This window comes from Orbicella faveolata, unplaced genomic scaffold, assembly GCF_042242905.1.
Source record: "Orbicella faveolata isolate gen_17 unplaced genomic scaffold, um_ofav_v1 contig_25, whole genome shotgun sequence".
Taxonomy (NCBI): Eukaryota; Metazoa; Cnidaria; class Anthozoa; order Scleractinia; family Merulinidae; genus Orbicella; species Orbicella faveolata.
The window spans coordinates 28,160,830-28,186,031 of record NW_028301553.1 but is presented as its reverse complement, the minus strand read 5'-3'; the positions used below and the strand labels follow the sequence as shown (position 1 = coordinate 28,186,031).

The following is a 25,202-nucleotide window of genomic DNA, read 5'->3' as shown; positions in this document are numbered from 1 at the left end:
TATTTCCACACATTCCCAACCTTCATCTCCCTCGGCCTTTCACTTACTGACCCGTCTCCTCCCACATTCTGTCACTCCGCCACCCACTCCCTGCTTTTCTGAACTTGCAAGCAAAAAACTACCTTTCTACTACCCTCTAATCAGCTCTGTATCAGCGAAATTACCCCAAAGCGTTTACGATCCAACGACCGAAATTGTTTCAAAGCAATCGGTCATTTAACCAACCTATTGTAAAACAATTTTTTACATTTATGCTCGAATTTCAATGTTCCTCGTGGGTCGATTCACCCTACACTATATGCACATGAAATGAAGGAAAGCTGCATTTGAAAAGAAGTATCTTTAATAGAACTCCACATACAGCGGACCGAGTTTCAGATTTGTCTAAAATTAAGAGAAGTTTTTTCCCATCTCTTTATTTTGCATCGCTTGGCTTTCTCACTCATTTTTCTGTATGTACTGCTATTTATTTCCTCTTTTTTGATTTTTTTACGCGCCAGTATTCTTTGTCACTCGTCGCCTTCTTCCAATGAACAGGAGTAATAAATATACTTCGGTCGATTCCGATTCCTACCGACTACTCACGAGCACTTACGACGACACTCGAAAGTTATCACCCTCAATCAATGGCAATTTGCAGATTGATTCAATAAAAGCGCGAAGAAATGCTCGTAAATATATTTTTGTAAATTTGGAATAAATTCTTGTGCTTGTTACTACAGTGCTTGCATGTGTGGGAAACACAGACTAGAAGTAGGTTGACAAGCAGAAATTTCGAGTGTTGTGCTTCCCGGCGTGGAAGTAAAACCAAGAGGGCACAAGCCTTCAAAATGGAGTCTTATATCTTCTGGTCAATTGAAGTTTACGAATCAACCGATTGGGAGCAATGGATTTCATAACACTTTCCAATAAGTTATTCCTTCAAATTGTTAAAACTTGCAAAATATGTTACAAACTAGTGGTTGTTAAATCAATATAGAATAATCTATCATAATTCGTCATTAGCCTGTTTTTTCGAACTACTATCCGACGAATGTTCACGTTCTTTTGAACTATCCACTGATGAACTAGAACTGCCTGCGGGCTCGTTAGAAGAGGCCTCCTCTGCACTTGGTAAAGGTAATGGCTCTTCGGTATCAGAGTCTTTTTTATCGTCTTTGTCCTGTTTCTCTTTTGGTTCTTTGGGTTTTTCTGATTTTTCTGTCTGCTTCTTTTCGCCATCTTTGGGTTTTGATTCTTCCTTTGCTTTTTCTCCTTGTGGTTTATCTCCATTCTTGCCTTCTGTCTTACTTTCCTTTCCTTGTTTTTCTTTCTTGGCGTCCGTTTTGGGTTTTGTTGTGTTTGAAGCTAGATAGTAACAAGTAAAAAAATCAATCAATCAATCAACAATCAATCAATCAGTGTTAGGGAATCTGAGTTCCGTCAGCAGTGACTTCACTCATATTTCATTTTCTCAAGCTTCCTGCATTCTCTGGTCTGGTAATGGTGCAGAAGTGTCTATGAACAGCTTAGTGGTGAACTTAAAGTCCAGTAGCATAAAGTGCCTGGGAGTATTGTGACTCCCCCTGGATTGCATGGATGTTGGTCCACTGTCAGCAGTCCCCTCCGCTCCCCCCTTGTCTTATCTTATCTTACTCGCATGACTGCAGCACGTGCCGTTCACTCGAGGAGCACGTGATTCGTACCTGTTTCATTGACCTTTGGTTTCGGCACGTAATACTTGGCCTTGTTCAAAAGATACACCAACTCTCGGTCAAGTTTGCCTTGTTTAGACTCGATGTCCTTCACGAGCAAAACAGGATTTTCACTCGGCTTAGCTTCGTTCTGTTTCTTTTCGTTCTTATCTATCCATTCCTAATTAAATAAAGAGAAAATGTGTTACTTAAAAGCTAGCTTAAAAGCTCAAAGGTCCCAACTGAACACTGGATTGCATGGTTACCACAGACATCACTTTTCAATATTCCCTGATTTTTCCTTGGTAAAAATCCAATTTCCCTGACCAAATAAATCAAAATGTCAGATATTGTAACGGCTTCTAGCCTCAACTTACAACCGTCCTTTCCACTTGTTCATTACACTGATACGTTTTCAACATTTTTTCCTTCTTCATTAAGGAAAAATGTCGTTGAGATCACAGTGACCCCAAATGTTTCTTCCATCTTTCAATGGTATTAAATCAGCCGCGTTAAATTCTTTCAATTTTCCCTGACTTTTCTTCAAAATATCAATTTTTCCTGACTCAAAGTAAAATTCCCTGACTTTTCCCAGAACTTGAATAGTTTTTTTTCCCTGAAAATTTCCTGACCTGTGGCAACCCTGCTTTAGACACACGTTTCCTGATAACGTTTCGCAGAAATTTCAAAGAAATACATCTTACCGTGGTGTCGTTGATAATTTTACCGAGTTCTTCCAAGTCCTTCGCTGTGTAGATCTCATCTTTGTCTGTGATGTTGTTAATTTGAACCAGGAATGTTCTGGACAAGTTTAAACTGTTCCTCAACATCTCGAGTGCCTTCGGTCTCTCCTTGTGTTCTCGCAGGCGAACCCGTAAATCTAATGACTGTTTCTTCAGCTGTTGCAGTCTACCATCGTACACCTGATCGAGGAAAGCGAAAAAACGCGAATTCAAGAAAAATGAAACTTGCGGACTTTTTACGAATTCTCTACAATTGGAGAAACTTTCATGAACTGCAAAACCAAGCCGTGTTTCAAGGTCTTAAATTGGATAGAAATGTGTCTACAACTCAAGGAACTTTCTCTGTAATGCAAGGACTTTTTCAAGACCTCTATGCGATTCAAAAACTTTTTTAGGAAGTGCCTCTACGATTCTAAACTCCTCCTAAGGGCTTTTCAATGGCTCTCTCTTAAAATAAATTCAAGCACTTTTTCATAATCTGACTCTGAAATTTTAAGCCCTTCAAAATTGGTGATCTATTCTCAGTTGAAAGAGGCATTAGAGACTTAAACTTTTTAGGCTAATAAGCAATTACCTTGCTTTTTGTTGTTGTTTTTAGAAAGGCACTACTGATCCTTACTGGAAATCCAATGTGGCGGCGGCTTAAGTTGAATGTGTTTTATGGTGCTTTATTTCTCGAGAAAGCTATACTTACCACAAAACGTGCTGTTTTTTTTCAAAATTGGCGTTACAGTCGAATCTCTATTAGGCGGCCACTCTCAGGGACGAGATAACTGGCCGCTTAATAGAGGTGGCCATTTAATACGGTTCAACCGAAAACAACGTTGGGAGCGGTCCAGTTTTCAGTTTATCAAATATGAGTTCAAATAACCTATGTATCAGGCCTTTCTTAGCAACAGGGTAGGGGTAGGGGCGGAGGGGGGGGGGGGTGAATTGCAGAGAAAGGCCTGACACAAACGTTTTAATTGGCTTATGTCGAACATCCAAAATCTGGATGTTACGCTGATTGGATAATACACAACGCAACATAACGTCACACTACCGGAAGTGAAAGCATTTCGATTGGTAATAAATTCTTTTCTGTCGGGACATTTATCAGGCTTGTTATTTCATCGTCGAGCTCAGAGTATTGGTCAGAAAACTGAGCTCTCACCTGAAGGTCTTCGCTGAGATCTTTCAGCTTCATTTTCACAAGTGCTGTTTTGTTTTTTTTGTTTTTTTTTTTGTTTTTCTTGTGCCGCTTCGCCTTTGAAGTCACTCCAGTTACGGGATCGCTGGCCTCGAATAGGAATTGAGCCCCTAAGACTGGCGCTTGAAGGAGTTCGCGGAGCGCTTTCCTTCGCCTCGCCGAGCGCTCTACCAACCGCAAATGCCTCCCGGAACTCCGTGGACATTCTGTAGCAATTTACTATTTTCCTAGCGCATTTTTTGCAAACAGACCTTTTGCGGTCTTTACTATCTTGAATGACAACAATTCTCAACTCGAGAAATAATTCCACAAGAATGACAGGTCTTTCACCCAAAACATTAGAAAACTCTTTGTTAGACTGTGGTGACATACTTTCCATACTCCATACTTTCCAATTGTCGAAGTAAATTGTTCAAATATTCTCGGAAATCATTACAGACATGGACGAAACCGGATTATTTGCTCAAATTCCCGCCGTTGTCATCTGTGATGCATGCAAAAAAAGTAAACATGACAACCGGAAATGATTGTGATTGGTTGACAGATATACTGTCAGTCTTTTCTTTGCCAGGTGTTTCCTCCTCCTAACCCGCGAGTAAGAAAAGCCTGGTACTCAGGTTAGAGTTCAAACAAATGCAAGTGCAGAAAAAGTAGAACAATGACGGGTTATAATACGGTCCATAATGTTAACAAAAGCCAAAGAAACAATGATGTGTACAGACGCGACGTGTCTGTCAACCCAACACTGGCTCGTGTGCTATGCAAACAAACTGTTGTGATTGTTTCAATTAAATAGTGCTAAAAATGTGGTTTTTTTACAGTATTCCACATTGTCATTCTCTTACCTTCATCTGGCTAAAAACGTCCAACTTAAATCTTCCTGGCCGTTTAAAAGAGGTATAAAACAAACAAAATCACCCTTGAGACGGCAAGAAGTTGGCCGCGCCCACTTAATAGAGGTGGCCGTTGAATAGAGGTTTTTATTACCGTGTATAGCTGACAATTTTTCCGACACTTTGGCCGCTGGCCGCCAAATAAGGGCTGGCCGCTCAACAGAGGTTCGACCGTATTTCCACAAGTTTCAATGGCATGCATTGGCAGGATGATTTCAATTTGCTCCAATTTACTCCATTCTAAATCGGCTCCCGTCCAAACGGCGAACGGCAAACGTCTCACCTCAAACCGCAATTGGACGTTTGCAGTTAACGTGGATCTAAAGGTCTCTAATGACCAAAAAGCTTATCAAACAAAAACAACAGCAACAAACAACAGAAGTTTTGGCTTACGTCAGCAGTTGAGTCCCAGCCCTCGTCGTCCAGCCAATCCGAGGCTTCACCGAGAGCCTGGTTAATCTTCTCTCTTTCTTCCTCTGTGGACAATAACACTCCTTCGTCACCGAACAGTTTTTCACGCATGTCATATATGTGTGTCTCGAGCAAGTTCTTGGCTCGTTCATTGGCGACCTTAGCGTCATCTCGTGCTTGCAAGTCCTTAAGTCTGTGGAAACAAACAAAAGGGTTAACAAAGATATTTCATATGAACTGCCGCTTATATGCCCTGGGCTTTTACAACTTTGAAAGGGGTTTTAGATGGGCTTATATTAGCGGGAGGGGGGGGGGGGGTTATAAGCGAAATTAAAAAACTGTTTTGCAATGAGCAAACGAGTAGAATCGTAATCGCTCAAAATTTTCGGGAAGATCTTCAAAAACACGCGCTACGTCCCAATCAAGTTCATAAGAGTTGTCATCTAAGTTTTTTTTCTACTGTTTAGGTCTTCACACATTCCATTTTTCAAAAGCTGAACATGGAATTTTGAGCGGCTTTTTGCATTAGAAGAACGCTAATCGTGACAAGACCCTCCAACAGAACTAACATTGCGTGACTTCATTAAGCCACGCAAAGATATTCAGAGTTATTTTTGTCGTAAAAAGTCAGTTCAAAATGAAGAATACCTCAAAAGAATAGTTTTCTCAGGTGGAAAATTTCCAAAGAAAAAACAATCAACCTAAAATAAACACGGATGGTTACAACCGAGGAAGATTGACAAGGATTGAGAATAATGCTAGCCATACTTCTTAACAGATGTGGACATGGCGTCCTCTGTAGTGTCGGCAATATCCTGCCATTGGACCGTCATCTCAAGCGGTTCACGAACAGTCACTGGCTTGCTTGGTTTTTTCTCTTCTGTTTTCTCTTTGGTAGCTTCTTCTGTTTTATTGCTAGCCTTCTCTTCCTGCAACGAATAATCATATTCTGATTTAATTATGAAGGCCGCACTCGGGCCTGACTGGTCCATATCGCCGGTTTCAGTAGCATGAAGCAACAAGAAGTATTGCCACTTCCCCTGGGTGGGATGTTACATTTTGGCAGTTAACCCCCCCTCCCTCCTCGGCCCACCACCATCGACCTTGATTAGAGAGGCAATGTGATAGTAACGTGTATTGCTAAACACAGTGACCCAGCCTAGCGCTCGAAACCACTGGAAACCACTTGATCCGAAGTCCAACACCACAATGATTTGGCTACTGTGCCCTGCTACAGTATAAATACAAATACGGTGGTAAGGGGTGTTTTAGTGATCGATGACATTACCATTTTTCTTTGCACATTTTTGTTTCCCCTGGGGTGTGAACTGGGGTGTGTCAAAAGAAACGTTAAGAGAGTGGGGGAGGGGGGAGGGAGGCAGAGAGGTGAAGGAAGGAGAGAACTTTTGGACTCCACCCACTCTCTCATACAGATTCATTTACGTCAATTAGACAACAACTCATAAGGAAACAGTGTCCACATCACATGTCGATTTATGTCGACAAAATCGACGAAAACCGTTACAAATAAGAACAACTCCACTCTATTTTTCCAAGATTAACTAACCTTTTTGTCGTCAGCTGATTCTTTTTTCTCGCCTTCTTTCTCTTTTTTCTCTTCCTTCTCTTTTTCTTTCTCATTAGCTTGCTTGTCTTCCTCTTCTTGTTCCTTTTCATCTTTTTCCTCTTTTTTCTCCTTTTCTTCTTCCTTCTTTTCTCCCTCTGCCTGTTGTTTTTCCTCGTCTGCTTTCCCTGCCGGCTTCTCCTCGGTCTTTTCACCTTCTTTAGCCTTTGGTTCTTCCTGTTCGGATTTTTCTTTGTCCATTTTTTCACTTTCTTGTTCCTCTGACTTATCACCTTCCTTCAAAATCACCGACAAATGAAACAACAAATCAAAAATTAGAAACTACGCCTTCACAAGCCAGAAAAATATTTTTCAAACAAGCTGCTCAGCTTACAGAGGGGATATCGTGTTAATGTACTCCCAAAGTTTCAGAACTCGTACCAAAAAGAATGTGTGGGACAGTAGGGAAAATTTCTATTTTGAGCTACTAGCCACTTACCTCTACTTTGCTATCTTTATTTTCGTCTTCTTTTGAGCTTCCAAAGAAGCTTGAAATTTTGCTTCCGATTTCTGATGGGAAAAAAGTTTAGTTCAGAGACAGCGAAGCATTTTCTACTTGTAGCTGAAATAGAAGTTAAATTACTATCAAAAATCATAACTTCACTACCTAGGACCATAGCGTCAACAAGTTAACTTCGCTTCTCCATTTCCATCAAAAAATTGATTCACGCTCTAAGCTGTGCTTCATCGAGTTATCAAACAATTGGAAAGTTTGGAGAGCACTCAAGAAGCTAGAGTCGCTATCTTTTTCGGGGGGGGGGGGGTTGCTGCACCGTGAACTTCGTCGAAGCTTTGATTTCTATTTACTTTTTATTTTATCACACATTAAGAGAACAATTTCTGTACTTGCTACCACTTTGGCAACAACTTTGGCCAAATGGATTCTCCTCCCTCACCAATCCCCCTACAGATAATCGACCATTATTTTAGTTCTAACATAGCATAAAAAGCTTACTTGCAAATGTTGACTGCTCTTCTTCAGGTTTTTCGTCAGGCTTTTCAAACACAGACTCCACCTGTTGAACATTGAACAACATTTCAAGTCATTGTCAATCAAAACTGACTAACTCTACATACACACCCGTCTTTTCTAAAAGACATTCGCAGATGTGGCAGTTTCAAATTGACAACATGGTGAGAATTGACGTTCTGTACCCTACAGTACCGTAAAATCCCACGTTAAGCCCGGGCTTATATAACTTCGTAAGGAATTTTGGGTGGACTTATAAATGGCGGGGCTTATATCCGGGGGGGGGGGGCATCTAAGCGGAATAAAAAAATGTTTCAGAACGACCAGATAAAACGTATCTGAGAAACGAAATAAAGCTAACATACCATTACATCTAGAGCTATTATCCTATTACCCTATTAGCCTATGGAACGCACTTATATCCGGGGGGGCTTATATCCGGAATAATATGTTTGTCAGCAAACAGAAGGGCTTATATCCGAGGGGCTTATAACCGGGGGGAGCTTTAAGAGGCCCTGCGCCTAAGAAACGACCGATGATTTCCGGCTAAAAAATAAAATCGGCCGATTTTTATCTCTCAAGTAGAGGTTACCGAATACTATTTAAAAATGAATTTCTTTTGTTTCAGTTTCGCTTTAAACCAAAAATATCGAGCCGCAAAGTGTTTCCGTCTGAAAGCAGCAAAATCAGGCCGAAAATAAGCCCCCGCAAAAAACTGTTCAGAAATTGCTATCGCAACGCAAAATAATGAGAAAACTACACAGTGTTGAAGAAAAAGGCCTTTTAATGCAATATCATTATAAACATCAAAAAACTGCCGAAGCGATTAACAAATAAAGTTTCAAATATTGCATACTAAATTAGATGGAGCGTTGGAGCTGATTTTAAAATAATTATTTCTCAAAAGTTCAACGCTTTTGAAAGCAATCACAGTGATGAATGAGACATTGGAGGGATACAAATCACGTTTCTGGAAAAACATTTTTCGGCCAAAGTATATTGACCTTGTACAAAGCGTTCAAAGTTACCGTTTTTACCGTTATTCTGCTACTTTGGCGAAACGCTTCTCTTTTGCCAATACGGCCGTGGATAGCGTGGTAAACGCCACTTTAAACCTTGCTAGGCATTCAAAGACCGTCCTAAGTAGAAGGAAGTAGAATTAAGAGAAAAGGAAGATGAAAAATACACAGAAAAAGAAAATAACTCGAAATTACCATCTGCTAACGAAAGTTGAATCTGGAAAATATCGTCGCGTGACAGCGGCCATTGACGTTATTTGTATCAATGGCGGTGGAATCCAAACGAATGCACAAATAGGAAAACAATTTTTCCCGGCCAGAAAACGTTTAGTGGAACAATGTTATGTTATTTTTCACAAATGATGGTCACTCAAAAAGAAAAACTTCCCCAACCGCCACACCGTTTTGGTCGCAGCGTGATCTGAGTTATGGGGTCACGACTGGATCTCTAGCCGCTGACCGCCCGAAGGACATTGCAGACTCGTTTTCCCACGCTCTTGCGACCTTTACGTGACCAATGACGTCACTGGCCGCTGTTACGCGACGACATTTTCCAGATTCAACTTTCGTTAGCAGATGGTAATTTCGAGTTATTTTCTTTTTCTGCGTATTTTTCATCTTCCTTTCTCTTTCAATTCTACATCCTTCTACTCAGGATAGTCTCTGAATGCCTAGCAAGGTTTAAAGTGGCGTTTACCACGCTATCCACGGCCGTATTGGCAAAAGAGAAGCGTTTCGCCGAAGTAGCAGGATAACGGTAAAAACGGTAACTTTGAACGCTTTGTACAAGGTCAATATACTTTGGCCGAAAAATGTTTTTCCAGAAACGTGATTTGTATCCCTCCAATGTCTCATTCATCACTGTGATTGCTTTCAAAAGCGTTGAACTTTTGAGAAATAATTATTTTAAAATCAGCTCCAACGCTCCATCTAATTTAGTATGCAATATTTGAAACTTTATTTGTTAATCGCTTCGGCAGTTTTTTGATGTTTATCGAATGATATTGCATTAAAAGGCCTTTTTCTTCAACACTGTGTAGTTTTCTCATTATTTTGCGTTGCGGTAGTAATTTCTAAACAGTTTTTTGCGGGGGCTTATTTTTGGCCTGATTTTGCTGCTTTCAGACGGAAACACTTTGCGGCTCGATATTTTTGGTTTAAAGCGAAACTGAAACAAAAGAAATTCATTTTTAAATAGTATTCGGTAACCTCTACTTGAGAGATAAAAATCGGCCGATTTTATTTTTTAGCCGGAAATCATCGGTCGTTTCTTAGGTACAGGGCCTCTTAACGTGGGATTTTACGGTATTTTCAGAGAGGCACAGGTTGTTTACCATCTACCCAAAGATTCTGAAAATTTCGGTCAGAACGTAAATGGTAAGACAATTTTGGCTCGACCGACCGGAAAAATGTTCAAAATAAACAGGACGTCTTGAAAGGTAGTCCAAAATTTCCAACCGAAATATCTGAGTAGAAAATCTGGAGTGCACCCTTAATCTCCTTCGAGGCCGTTATGAGTCGTCACGCAAATGCTATGCAGTGAAGCATTGCCTGCCTGCGTGACGGACAGACGTCTGGTATCAACAAAATAAGACAGTAGCTATTGGTAACTCTCATTACAAAACCTGACTTCGACCAAAAGAAACAAAACAAACAAAAAAAAATTTCTTTATCACATGTTATTCCCTGATGTTTTTCCTGACCCCTGGCCACTCCCTATTAGAGAAAGCTGTAATACATATAGTGCACCTTCTCGAGGTTTAATATTCCGTTTTCGTCCATCCTGAAGAAGGCCTTGATACCCTTAGATTCTCCTTTGGGGGTGTGCTTTTCCAATGCAGCAGCCACGCCCTTCACGCTCACTGACGTCAAATTCACTGATCCAAGCATACTGCAAAAAAAAAAAGTAGATCCGTAAGTTTTGTCGACACAAAGACAGCAGCATACATTTTAGAAGTAAAAGAACAACCTCTAATGCTTTGACTGTAGACATTGAAAAAACCCTTACGCTCATTCACATAGCATGTCTCGCAATCAAAGTTAAAATTGTCAGTTTAAAACACAATGCAATCAGTTGAATAGCCTGTAAAATTAATCAGAAGCGGCCTCTTTTAATTAATAAAATGAAAGCTTTCATTTTCAAACAGGACACACCTTTTCTCCTCTTCATTTAAGAACTCCAGCTCAGTGTAACTAGCATGGAATTCAAAGTCACCCATGTGCCTGTTGAACGTCATCACCTTCTTCTGTGGCACCACATTCATTCGGTGATACAACATACGCTTCACGTGTTTCACACTCTCGGTTCCATCCTCAGCCTTGTTAATACGGTCAAAAGACACCTGAAACCAGAACCAAACAGGTCAGACCGGTTTTCACTTAAACAACTAAAATAATTCCCATTTGCTTTGGTTTTGCATTGCCACATTACGCAATTGGCTTAAAAAATCTCGCATCACTTTCTGAAGCATGGAGAAGTTTTAAAACTAAAACAAATCGCGGTTCGCCTGCACACGTTTTCCCGTGCTTTGCACCAGCCACATTTTCACGTATTTACTTTGAGTTTTGACTGGTTTACTGAATTGTTAGCCTGCGAACGCTGACGTATTTTCGGCTGTCACGGTTCCGACCGGAAATAAGTCTGCATTCACCGGCTCCTGAATCGTCTGTGACCTCTGTGATTGGCCAATATGATTACTTTGGTTTTAGTTTTAACAAACAAATAAATAACTTAATAAATAAATGAATAAATAAACAAGCAAACAAAAAAACAAATAAATAAATACCTAAGTACATTTTTTTTGATACACCCTATCAGCACATGGCCATGAAAGTTACCTTCAAATTAAGCGCTTGCCAATTAAAGACTAGAGAATTACACATCTTCACTGTAACAGCATGACTTACAAACCTGTATTGGGTAAACATTTGCATCCTTCACCAAAAATTTCTTCACTTTGAATCCCTTTCCCAGATTTGCAGCTTGATATACAGCGCCTACATAATTTGCAACAAGACATAACCAATATTATTAAATACTGGATCATTTGATAATGCAATTCGAGAGTTTTCATTGGCTTAGCTATCATGGGTTCTGAGCCATTATACCATGCTCTACAAATATGGTAAGCGTACATATGATTTTGGGGGGCATTCTTATTTATATTTTAGCCTAGTTTTCTATATTTTGGTGGCGTTTTTAATAAAACAATTATTCCACTCACGCTTGTTGGACATGAAATGATTACAGTCAGCTATCTATCATGTGATATACAATGCACGCTCATTGAATAATTGTAAATTCTACGAAAACTGAGAGAATTCTCATGTACTCATTGGCCACTTATTGATCGACAAGTGTGTAGAGACTCTACAGACCATGAAACGACATAAATGTAGCCTGCAACGCAACACAAGGCAAGCTTCAGAGAACTTGAAAAGTTGCCGTGACTTTTCCAATAAATTGAAACCATCACGTTTGGACATGTCATTTGGACATTTACAAGAGAAACTTTTGAGAGACTAGTAAGCTTCAAGCAGGAAAAAGTGATCTTACGAACTGCCACGCGGTGAATTTTTGGTGTTACCGTAGCAAAAAAAAGATGACAACATTTTTGTATGACCTACACTCTTATAATGCCATAAAAATGTCCAGGCCTTGGAAGTGAAGCCACTTGTCTGTTAGAAAAAAAGTCGGAAGAAGTGCAACTGACTCCCTATGCAGCTCTTTTACTGAGCTATCTTGTCTACCCTGGCACCTCACTTGTTCACGTTCATGGGTTCCAAGTATTTCTCGTAGCTTTGTTTATGTCAAACCCTTCAGGACAGATTAAACAGTGCAACCTATTCGTACATCTCCGAAGGAACAAACTTATCTTACCAAATATAATGCACCATGCAGTACGTACAGAGAGGTAGATAATAAAAATTATTGAAAAGTCAATCATTGAATAATGCAATTTAAGAGTTTTCATTGGCTTAGCCATCATTGTATATGAGCCATTATACCATGCTCTTCAAATATGGCAAGCATATGTGTAATATTTTGGGGGCGTTATTAAGAAAACAGTTTTACCACTCATGCTTATCGGAAATGACACCATTATAACCAACTTGGCGCCATGCGCCTCGTTGGCTATCTACCATCTCATATCCAAAGCGCACTGGTGGAATAAGTTCATCTAGTAACCATCTGGGTGAGGGTAGTGATGAGAAGAACATTATTTTGATGGTGACTGACGTTCGACAACCTGCTTTGTCAGTTGATCGTGTTACTATAAACAACTTGAGAAATCCAGAATATTCATTTTCTTACCCAATGCAGCAGCTTCGTCAGTGTTGACATTCTTTCCAAGTTCAGACCTGACAGAAAAATGTCAAAAAATGAAATAATTAAAAGACCAATCTCTATTGTTTCAGTTTGTGTTCACTTACAAGAGCTCGGTCTCGTAAAGCAACCAGCTCTAGTTACAACCACTTTTTCAAATAATTTCCTAAGATGGTCACTTATCAGAGGTTTCCACACATTAATCATAACAACACATAGGTTATTAGGACAACTAGATTTAATATTACATAATGTTTTGTTCTCCTACTGTATTTTAAGAAATGGTCTTGTAATCAATTAAGAATCATCAGTCTTTAAATCAATCAATTTATGAGGAGCAAGGATGGTGCAGTGGTGAGAGTATTCACCTCCCGTCAATGTGCCGTATATGGGATGAGTTTAATGTTTGCTCTCGCCTTGCTCCGAGGTTTTTCTCCGGGTTGTCCGGTTTTCCACAAAAACCAACACTCCAAATTTCAATTGGACCAGGATAGAGGCCCTGCATGAAAACCAGCTAAGGCTGATGTGGCTTCCTCTTGAAATATTGTAATTTATTTGTTTATGATCTAATTAACAGCACTATATCACAGCTTACTTCTTAACAGCTTTCAGAAGTATTTCCTGCACCTTTGGCACACGTGTTCCTCCGCCCACAAGAATAACACTTTCGATTTCATCCTATGCAAAGAAAATTGTTGACATTTCAACCAAACGTCCCAGTTCATGCAAAATACCTCTGCAGCTTTCACTTCTGCTATAAAATTCCATGTAAACATTAAATCAACATTGTCATTTGGAACCTGGAATCAGAATACTAAATAATTATGGGTTAGCTTATTTTTCGGTTCCTTCAGAACAAATAGCTGAATATAAAATTAATGAAGTAAATCTCATTCTACAAAGGACTTTTCTGAGATTAAAATGTTGAAAAAAAAAAAAAATAGATGGTCAAATGTCAGAAGATGTGCAGCAGCTTTCGTAATTTGAAATTTTATTTGTTATCATAGTGAAGCAGCTGTTTCGATGTTCAGGGCATTGTTTCAATCTGTTGTTTGTTCTGTTCTTCTCTCACAAGGTATTAAGCTATTCATCTAATGCAGCCAAACAAATTTAAAACATTATCCTTACAACAAGAGATTGATTTCTGTAGGGAAAACGAAAATATCTCATCTCTGTTGAAAAATGAATGGTTGGTTTTCACACACACTGCCTCTTAATTATCACAGTTTTCTTCTCACCAGTGGAATTGCTGATGATTTCAGAGCCTGTTCCACTGGGCCTGGAACTCTGTTCAGTAAATCAGCACACATCTGTTCAAATTCCTCACGTGTAACCTTTGCACGGAAGTCCTTTTCTTCAAATGCACCCTCGATCTACAGGCAATTTAAAGATAAACATTACACTTTGTGAATTAGTCCTACCCAGACATTCTATTAACTGCTTCTTCTAAGTAAGCTAAGCCAGTCAATAGACAAACCTCTATGCGAGAAGAGTTTTCAGTAAAACTATGTTCACCTGTGCAAAAATTTCAGAGTTAGCACTCAACACTTGTTTAACCCGGGCAGCTTCTTTGAGAAATTTTGCCATGGCCCGTGGAGACTGAGTCACATCGCCCTGGGGTTTGTTTTTCTCCTGAAACAATAACAAAATACTATAAATTATTCAATAATTTATTTGTTAAGTTGTATCACATGAACTGCAAACCCACATAGCAAGTGCAAGCACCTAACATTACATATTCATTACATGTGTAACAGATGGACCACTGGTTTCATATAAGCAGACTTTGTCTCACGTATTATTGAATTGATTATCCAATCTATGCATATCCTATCTTACATTACCTTAAATAGTTTAACAAGATGATCCCTCATTAGCATTTCCATGGCGTGACCTCCCAGTGTACGATCAAACCTGTGATTGGAGTTGAATAAAGATTATGATCAGCTTATTAAGTAAACTGTACAGCATCATTGCATCTGCATAACGTTTTAAGCTTGATTTTGACACAACAAATAAATGTATGAAATAAGCAGACAGGCAAAGAGACACACGGACTGACAGAGAGAGAGTAAAAAAGACAGACAGACAGACAAATGGACAAATGGACAGGCAGTTAGGCTGTCAGACAGAGGGACAGACAGACAGACAGTCAGTGTGACAGTTTGAATTTGACAACTAAGGTATCAAATAACCAGACAGAAAGAGGGACGGACACAGCGAGACAAGTAGAGTGAGATACAGGTAGTATTTGAACTGAAAGGGCAAGCGAACAGAAATCTGGACAGAGTGGTAAATAAATAAATCCTTCACTTACCCAACCCCCTTAACGACCAGTTGAGGTGCTGTTTCGGTTATCCCCCTGTCTTTGGTTTTCACTGTACTATAACCTGTAAGATGAACATACAGACAAAATTCCAATGATGTCAAGCCCAATAACTGCAGGACTGGAAGGCGTACACAAAAAGCAAACATTTAATGGTATGCCACCTTACAGCCACCCTGTCCATACAGCCAGCTAATAATTATCATTATTACAGCCACTTTATTCTGGTACGGACAAAAGTTTAGTCAATTATTTGGTTACTTAAAGAACCCCTAATACAGACAGATTTTTGTGGCCCACTGGCAGGGGTTTTGATATAGTTAAATGAAATTTAACATAGTTAACGACTAGGAGCTAGTCTGGTCAGTAGCGTTTTTATAGGCGGTTGTTAGTGTCTTGGCCGTCTGCGAGCGTTTGGTTAGCGTTTGGTGTGTTCTGTAGTGTTTGATATAGCTCAATGAAATTTTACATAGCTTATGACCAGGAGCTAGTCTGGTGAGTAGTGTTTTTTTGTAGGCATTTGATAGTGCCTTAGCCATCTGTTAGCATTTGTTTAGTGTTTGGTGCATTCTGTAGCATTTGCAGCATTCATTGGTCGTGAGAGCCCTGGGGCTGACATTGTCCAGCGGTATTTTTGGTGAGTACATGTGTTGTCGCCCCATGTGCTCGCAGTGTGTTCATCGCTCTGTTAGTGTGGCGTTGTGGATTGAATTATAATTTAGCGGTTCTCGGCGTTCCCTCCCTATCCCCCCCTCTTTTAGCATTTTTTTTTCCACCAATGCCATCTGGTTTGAGTGTGACAGGTGCCTGTGGGGGGCTTGGTGTGAAGGCCAGTCGGGTGTTCTAGCGCCTTGGGGATGTGACTGGAGTTGCAGCCCCCGGGCTTCGTAGGCACCTTCCCTCCACTACCGACTTGGGCATTAATTAATGTTCTCAGCAGGAGGGCAAGTGATCTTCACAGGCTGGAAAAACTTGTTGAACTGAAATTCTTTATAGGAAAAACTTTCCTCTAGATGGCCAAACCAGGCAGGCAAAATTGCCCTCACAGTCAGTCAATTTGCCCAGTGCCCAGCCCTTAATGAAACCCCTGCATTAGCGACTGGATATTCCACTGACTGTATATTGACTTAAGATAGTGTAACACTGACAGCTTTACAAGTGAATATATGAAAGACCATATATTTGAACTGCAGAAAAAGATATCAAGGTATGATTGATCATTGCAGTTATACACATAACTTAAGCAGTTGTGAAATTAAAGCCAGCTCCCAGTAAGCTTGATAGCTCAGTTGGTAGAACACTGCACCAGTATCACAGAGGTCATGGTTTCGAATCCCGTTCAGGCCTAAATTTTTTTCAGGCTTTAATTTCACAACTGCTTAAGTTGTGTGTATAACTGCGATGACCAATCATATCTTCAATGACAGCTTCAACATTATTATAGCAACTGGAAGTAAAACACACTTGCCAGACAGATAAACATTTTAATAAGTATCAGTATCACAACTATTGAAGACTTGTGGTTTTTATCTCCTCAATCTTAGTCTTGTGTAGTATTTGTAGTATATACATTGTGTACAGAACAAGTCAAACATGATGTTATCACTGTTAGACATAACTAGTAAAACAGTCTACTAAATGATAACGTGGTCAAACTTACCAACAATTGTAGCAACTGTGCTTGTCGCTCCCATGTCATAAAACATGATAAACTATATTACAAAAAAAAAATAACAATAAAAAGATGCACATTTCCATATGCATTATTAAAATTCCAAAGCCAAAGCTTAATGCATTTATTTATTTGAAATTTAAGCTTTGTTTGCCATACCTGCTTAAAAAATATTAAACAGTTTAATTCATCATTTTTTATTATTACTTTAAATTGGCATGTTCCAGTGTTGTTGTTTCTCACAAGCTCTTTTGAATTATGCTTGAAACCCTTGCAAAATTCAAGGCAATGTTCCTATGTGACTGTAGTGTGGACCACTGTTTATGTACACAGCACTGGCATCACCAATAAAAGCTGCAATTCAGCCAGAATTTAGTTGATTCACATAAATCTCTCACTGGGAGTGGCCTTAACCATATGTACTCTTAACAGCATCTTGATAAGTGTAACATGTAAAAGCATTGGAATGAGCAATATCCCAAGAAGGATTTTATAGTTGTTAAATACTTACTTTCTCAGTGTTGTTGAAAGATGCACGCCGAAACACACCATAATGAAGGGCAACTAAAAGGAAACCAACATGACATAAGTTAAAGACACACTGATTCTGACTGAATTCAGGAAATGATATGTCTTGTGCATGACCAATGAAATAAAAGCTACTGAAAAAAAATGGCACTATTTTATGCTGTAACATTGAAGTCTGTGGAGGAAACCCTAGTGTACGACCACTGAACAAAGTGGCTCTAACTTTTGTGCCTGTTGATTAAAATACCTTGGTGTGTGAAGTGAAAAGCCATTATAATCAATTAAAGGTTGAGAGACATTCTGTACTAACCTGCTGTGTTCTCATTCATCAGCTGCAGTACATTCAACCCAACAAGCTTTGCAGCTCTGTGAGCAATGAGAGAAAAAGATCAATAAAATTAATGTAAGCAGTACATGCTGCATGAGCAAAAGTAAGGTAAGAGAAATAACAGCAGGATTATTATTTTTGATTGGCAGAAACTCTTAAAACTAAATAAATACCTTATTACAGATCGCCGTTCAGCTTGATTGAAAAAGGAGGGGACCGTGAGGACCACATCTTTCATAGGATGATCTGGCGAAAGCAAAGAGCTTAAGGATAAGCTGGACCTAAGTCTTGCAGTTTTGATTGACTGAAAGTTTGTAGCCACCTGGTATCTGTTCTGACTTTGTCACGCATATTAAAAATAAAAGCCACACTCAGGTATGTTCAAGGCCACTTCTTCAAGTACTTCAAGGATCTTTTAGGATTTACTACATATCATGAAATTTTAGTTACATTTCAGTGCTTGTTAATTTGATTCAGAACATAACACTAAATGCAATACAGACAACATGAAAGGAATTTGAGGAGTAAATAACATGATGAATTTTCTAACAACTCACCAGCAAATTTTTCGGCTATGTTTCTAGAATGATTCAGTATCATGCCCAGAATTTCCTCGGGAGTAAAGGTTGTGTCACTATCATGTCTGAAAAGAACAGTTCCTGGGAAAGGAAAATAATAAATTTCTCACATGCATTCAATATCCATGTACATGTACAGTATTTGTGGTCTGACGATTTTTCTAATGACTGAAAACTGAAATTTTTCAAGCCTGTAGGTGGTTTACATGGTCAGATGAGTGTTTTGGAGTTTACACAACATGAAGTTATTACAGTGTTAATAGTGGACTTTACTTGATTAAAGATCAATCAAAATCTGCATTTAAGAATATGTTATGGCAGAGATAAAACATGCTACTACCTTTTAAAAACTTCATCCCCACACTTTCAACTGATTAGATTACAATACAGAGCTTATCAAAGATTTCATTGAACTATAAAAAAATAAGTTTATTGTGGGGTAAATGTAACAACATGGAACATAACTGACTGCAAAGACAAATACATTACAGCAAAAAAGTCTAACATGTACATACCGGTCTCTTTATCTTCCTCAAGGTCATACCATGGAAATCTACAAAAGATAGAATAGTATACTGTTGGATTAAAAAAGTATGACATGCAACATTTTACATCACAAAAGAGAATGTTACATATTATGTCACTAGTTTGAACCCGAGGGTATATGCATCAGAAGTTGATCTAATGTTATCATCATGGTGAGGGTAGTTCTGAATAGAACTGTCCTTGGTGACTGATGTTTCAAAAACCTGAGTGGAAGTCATCTTCAGAGTCAAGTGAAAAGAAAACTGTTTCTCAGTTGATGGTAATGGTATTATAGGTGTGGTCCATTGAAACTGAAAGGTCAACTTTGCTGAAGTGGTACAGTGTATTGGCTTCAAGACTCGTGGAACACAACATATCAGGGATGCCATGGCTTTATGTCAATAATTATATTGCTGAATATCACCAGCTTAAAAAGCACAGATATGACTCGGACTCTACTCAATGCTTAACCTACACAAAGTCTTTTCAATGAGACATTCAAGACAATTCCTCTTGCTGACTGTTTTCTTTATTCTCATCACCTGTCTGATAGTATATGATAATGAATAGCTGTAGTCAGGAGAAATTACAGTTTGATCACTCAAAATCTGGGCTTTTCAACACACCTTTGTTTGTAATGTTGAACCAGTGGGTTGTTAAACTTTTTACCCAAAACATCTTGGACATAAATGTAAGACTTCTTTGGATACTTGACAGACTGCAAAAGAAGCACACCAAAAACAAAAGGTGGCATCAATAAAAATAGTTCTGAGCTCTTTCCATCTCTTCAACTTTGATGGATAAAACTACCACTCTTTGTCATATGATATGATTTCAAAAATTTAAGGTGGCTCTGAACCCTCTCCACAGAATTTTTTAAACTTCGCAGACATTTGCATCTTATAATGGTAATCACACTTCCATAGTATAATTAAATGGGTGTTTATTTAAACAGGTAACACTGTTGCTATGGTTACCTCTCATGCCATAAAGATTTACCATTATTGGCTCACCAATGGCTAGACGTTTGTCTGATGCCAATAATATTGTAGCATCAAATTGACAAACAGTGGTACATGTAGTTTTGATCCCATCAAAGTATAGCTGTTAGAAACTGCTACCATCCACCTTAATACATATTGTAAAATTCTTCTGCAAAGACTGGAACTGATTTCAAATAGTATAAAAAAGTGTACATATATGTATAATTATTACTCTGGTAGTGCTGTTAGTCAAATTGTTTTCCAGGTTACTACATAAATTTCTTTCCAACCCAGTGTTCTCCTTTTCAGGCGGTAACCGGTAAAATTTACCGCCTGTAGCGCCACTCATTACTGCCTAAAATCTCTTGGAATTCTTGAAAATTCAACAGGTAAAAGAAAAAAATATAGCTGTTTCACTGATGTAATTGGTATTTTATCCTTGTAACATCGGTATTTTATCCTTGTAAAAGAATAAATAAACTGCACGGGCTATGGTTTGTAAGTACTATCTGTGGCTTTCGAACTTCAAGGCGAAATCTGCGAATTTTTGGCGGGCTCTCTGTCACAATTTCATTGTGGTAGATGTCATTTCTTCGCACGTGCATTGGTAGTTATTTACGTCCAGTTTCACGACGAAGCGACAACGAACTTTGTTCTCATTTCTCTCCGTCATAATGGCAAGAAGTCACGAATGGAAACAGTTACAGTTCCATGAACTTCCCACCTAACTATCAGCTTTAGAAAACTGGTGTTGTTAAATTGACCAACATTCACGTGTGGTAATTGCAAACTTTTTCTTCGTCATGAAATGCTTCGCGTTTAGGTCAAAAGTGTTTAAAATCTATTTTCAGACGACATTTTGAGAGAATCCTTCACAATAAAACCCTTCCAGAACGTAAATGAAAACGAATATGCAGCGATTTTGTTTGGTTTTGAGAGACGACCGCTGATTTTGTAGTGACGCTTCATGTAAGCAAGGTGAGGATACCCCAGAAGTGGCTTTTGCCTAATTTTCTGTGACTTTGGGGCAAGTAAATTAAGACAAAGAATAAAACACTTAAAAATGAAAATGCTGTTTGATTTCATTTGACATCTAAAGCCAAAGGTGTAAAATTAGTAAACTGTAATGCTTATTAGATGGAGGTCTTTTCAAAGAAAATGTTTTTATTAGGAAACAACAACATCAGCGATTAATTGGCTTTGCAACTCGAGAAAGAAACCCCTGTCTTGGAAAGCATATCACTTACATTGATTTGAATTCTATGTAATGTACAGAGCAGACCTAATAAACAAGGCTGTGATTCACCTGATTGCTTTACCAGTTTAAAATGTTCTTTTACCTGTTGTACTGAAAACAAGGGAGAACCCTGCCAACCTCAGTTAAACTTTGTCAACCAGAGAATAACAATCTTACATCATTTCACAGAACAGATCAAAAATTAAGTCTTGCTTTCTATATGTACATGTACAAGTTATTCCTGGAAGTGACAGAATGAGATAACTAAACACCCACCATTGTCAGGGCTCCGTCACTAAACAATCGTTCATTATCTTTGAGTGAAACAGCAACTGGAGTCTTTCTCCTCGACTCTCTAGAAACAATTTACCAATTATTAATGTTACATAGAGCAGTAAAGTGAAGGACAAAATAAATCCAAGTTCTTTGGCTAAAAATGGAAATTTAAACTGCAAAACCTTTCTAACTGAATGATAATCAAATGATAGCAATCGCAGTTACTAATTTACAATTTAATATAACGTACAACACATGAGAATAAACTTACTGGTTCAAGGCAATTTCCATTGGTACGCCAGGCTGAAATTCAAGAACATCAAGAAAAAATATATATATAAGTTAGTAATACAGTGCATATGAAAATGAATTAAATAGATTAATAGGAAATATATCAGTAAACGCTTTTAATTGTTAGCATTATACAATACAACTGTGCCTTACGATCAAATTGGACGAATCTATACTAGAGACGAATTATCTGATGCCGAATTTACATCGAGACGCGTTTTACATGCCTCAGATGGATAAATCGCTTATGTATAATCTGGTGTTTAAAGACAAATTAGGTGGCCAAATTCATCTTCCCCCGATTCATCTATCTGCACGTCTTGAAGTCGTGCTGACAGACAAATCAGCGGTCATATAAATTTGGCCACCTAATTTGGGCAGATGAATTACTCATCTCAGACAGCTCATTCATCTCAAACAGGTCATTCGTCCCTAGTATAAATTCGGCCATTGTTAATAAAACAGCCTCATGAACATTAATTTATTGTCATTTTCATCTCGGCCATAGTTCTAACTTGAAGTTATTGTCTTAATCCACATTTACATGTACACTTGATTATGATGCATTACTATTATAATTATAAACGAATTCCACTGTATATATTCAAAGTCAGTATTACCTTCACTATGGCGACTTTCATAAACTGACTTCCAAGATCCACAGACATGACGGCTAAACCATCTACAAAAGAACATTAAAAATAGCAATAAAAAAATCAGGCCTGCACAACTACTGACAACAATTAGACAAATGATAACCTTGAAAACTCAATTATAACTAATATAATAATTATCCTTGATGTTTACTTCAGTGTTTTAATGTGAAATAATTTGGAAAATCTCTGGTTGATGATTTTCTTAATTCTCATTGCCTGACTGCTTGACTATAATTATATTGATAATGTGAGTGTACAAAAGTTTTGAGCGACCCTACCCCTCTTAGTTTGTGACGCATGCAATCACTACCAAATAAGGTAATGGAACACGTGCAAGCGGCATGAGACAATCAGGACGTGACAAAATAGCAAGTAGCATGGGAATTTTCTAGAGTTAACTGTGAGTTATAAGTCCTTTCAGTGAGTTGCTGTGCAGTGAATAAACTAGAAAACAAAGAAGAAGCTGTGAATTCTGTGTACCATTGGGAGAACGGCTCATGAGGAGAAATTGGGCTTTCATCATTCTTGAAACTTAAGAGGTTGGCAATACTTTAGATATCCTCAATTGTATAACACAACGCTGGTCTGCACTGTGCCAAAGTATCTCAGCCTACTGGAGCTTCTCCCAGTTTCTGTACATAGCATTAAGCATCTAAGGAATATTCCTATGGAATGGCATACAGGGCCCACCACAAACAGGGCTGTGCTCTAGAAGTACCCGGGTACCACAGGTGACTAACTTTCGCCTTTGGGTGACTGTAAAGACTTACTTTTTTCATATACATTTAAGTGTGGGTGTCTAGGATTTCATGGTTTGGAACCTTTGGGCAACCTTCTTGCAATTTTTCTTAGACCACTGCCGTGACAAGGAGTTACCCCCAGCATTAAATGTACTGGTACCCATTTATACACCTGAGTCACAGAGAAACTCAAAAGTATTTAGTGTCTTGCCCTTCAACAAAACATAGTGAGGCTGGCCAGAGGAGGAACTCAGATCACTCAATCAGAGGTTCAGCATGCTAATTCCATCAAGACACCCAAGATATTTTTGAGGTTTGGTCTTTTGGCTGGCATAATGTGGAATGTTGTTTCAATAAATTACTACTGAAACACATTCCTACGAGCATTCTACAAATCACTCTACAAACTGATTAGTTTAATGGATCTAGTCCTCACCTGATGAAAAAACAAAACAGGACAAGAAAGTCACGGCTGTGAAAAGTATCGTCATCCCTGGCTTTGTGATTAACATGGTGTCCAAGCTGAGGCAACACACCTAAAATAAAACAGCAGAAAAAAAAACACTTCTTGATTATGTATCTAAACAATGTAATTTATCACTGATCAGGAAGAGCAGTTATATTTTGGGTAACATCCCTGCTTCCTTTTTCTTAGTGCAAAGAACGCTATTGTGACTGCATATCTCTTGGAATTAACCATAGCTTGGTTAAAGAAATGTCATCTGCTGTTTTAAAACTACACTAGTTTGGTAATCAGCCAAGATTTTTTTCTTTTAACTTTTTTTATAAAATATAAATTGGGTCCGTCAGGCGCTGTGAAATGAAATATGTTATTGGGATGACCTGACCAAGGTCAGGTTACCAAAATCATAGTAAGGTAAATATTTAATTGGAGCTCTCAGCAGAAACATACATTGATATCACATAAGGCCCTGCATAGGTAACAGTTTTCCTTCAATAACTACTATGGTTTTGTAATATTATCCTTGATCTGAACAACTGGAGGTTGCAATGAAAACAAATTTTATGACTTTACCTTCAGGCAAGCTCTATGATCTACAAGCCCAAAAATCAGTCTCGCTCCCACCCCCCCACCCCCCAAAGGTTGTATTTAAGGCCAGCTGGTCTGCCTTCTGCCAGTTGGGAGTTTTAACTTTGCAGGGGTTTCATTAATGTTTTCAGCAGGAGGGTAACTAGTTTTCACAGGCGGGCAAAACATTTTGAAATGACCTCCTAAAAAAGAAAACCTCCCTTTCAGATGGTCCAACTAGGCAGCCAAATCGTCTTCACAGCCATTCAATTTGCCCAGTGCCCTGCCCTTAGTGAAACCTCTGATTCTGTCATGTTAAAATTTGAAATATTTGTTTGTGTGTTTAAATGCACTTGTGCAAGACCTGTCGAGGGGGGGGGGGGGGGGGTGGATCCCTTATCGAGAATAGTTTAACGAATGTACCTTATTTTATTTTAATTATTTAGAAGAGATGCTGTCTTCAATACAATGTACTTGTTTGGCCTGTTGGCAATGATACTGTATGTTTTGTGCAAGATCTAGGACTTATTGACCACCCTATCGTGCTTTATCACGTCATATTAACCTTGGATTTCTATTAGCTTAATAATTTTTGGTGAAATCTCCTGGGAAATCTACATCTACATCCTTCATATAGAAAATAGACAAAAAAAAGATGTAGTGGTCCCCGATCGCTGAAAATATTTTTTGTACTTTCTGTTATTACTGGCTTTAGAAATATTAGCTAAAACAAAAGCTTGAGCGCTTCAAAAGTATTGCCAGTCATCGAAAATTTATCGTACCTGTGTACTTGTAGCCAGCTCTCTTAGCTTGTTATCTCTAGTTTGCATCTCACATTGTACTTGTGCAGGAACGAATAAGTATTTGTGGACAAGGCAAATACACTAAGCTCCGATTATTTGTTAACCTACCCTATTTTACGACAAATTAAGCAAGAACATTAAACGTCAAAAAAGATTGTTTCGAATAAGCACTTGCAGATTTTCGATGTACCGTGTTATATAACCTAAAGTCATTTCTTTGTGATTTTACACATGAGCTAAGCAACACCAAACAACGACATAATTAAATCTTAAGACCTACCTTGTCGCCAGTGAATAAAGAGGTCGCTTCGTTTCGTTATGGGAAGAAACAAGAGTTTTGAACAATCTGAATGAATTTGAAGGAAACTTGAAAATGCCGG

The 25,202-nt window shown here is 38.6% G+C and overlaps 1 protein-coding gene across 1 annotated transcript; it reads right to left on the bottom strand.

Annotated features, from left to right (window-relative positions):
* Positions 1-325: 325 nt before the first annotated feature.
* LOC110055316 (hypoxia up-regulated protein 1-like) lies at positions 326-25,202 on the bottom strand. The gene is made up of 29 exons (XM_089294553.1): positions 25,103-25,202; positions 23,426-23,525; positions 22,214-22,275; positions 21,574-21,605; positions 21,303-21,381; positions 19,433-19,524; positions 18,797-18,834; positions 18,261-18,362; positions 17,877-17,949; positions 17,686-17,741; positions 17,359-17,411; positions 16,836-16,887; positions 15,167-15,239; positions 14,694-14,763; positions 14,365-14,481; positions 14,088-14,222; positions 13,445-13,527; positions 12,838-12,884; positions 11,434-11,519; positions 10,677-10,864; positions 10,272-10,413; positions 7,489-7,549; positions 6,973-7,043; positions 6,477-6,770; positions 5,678-5,838; positions 4,892-5,102; positions 2,378-2,596; positions 1,686-1,854; positions 326-1,347 (listed from the first exon to the last, which is right to left on the bottom strand). Exons 2-29 carry the CDS (start codon positions 23,499-23,501, stop codon positions 989-991), a joined length of 3,201 nt encoding a protein of 1,066 aa, XP_089150679.1. The 5' UTR covers positions 23,502-23,525; positions 25,103-25,202; the 3' UTR covers positions 326-988.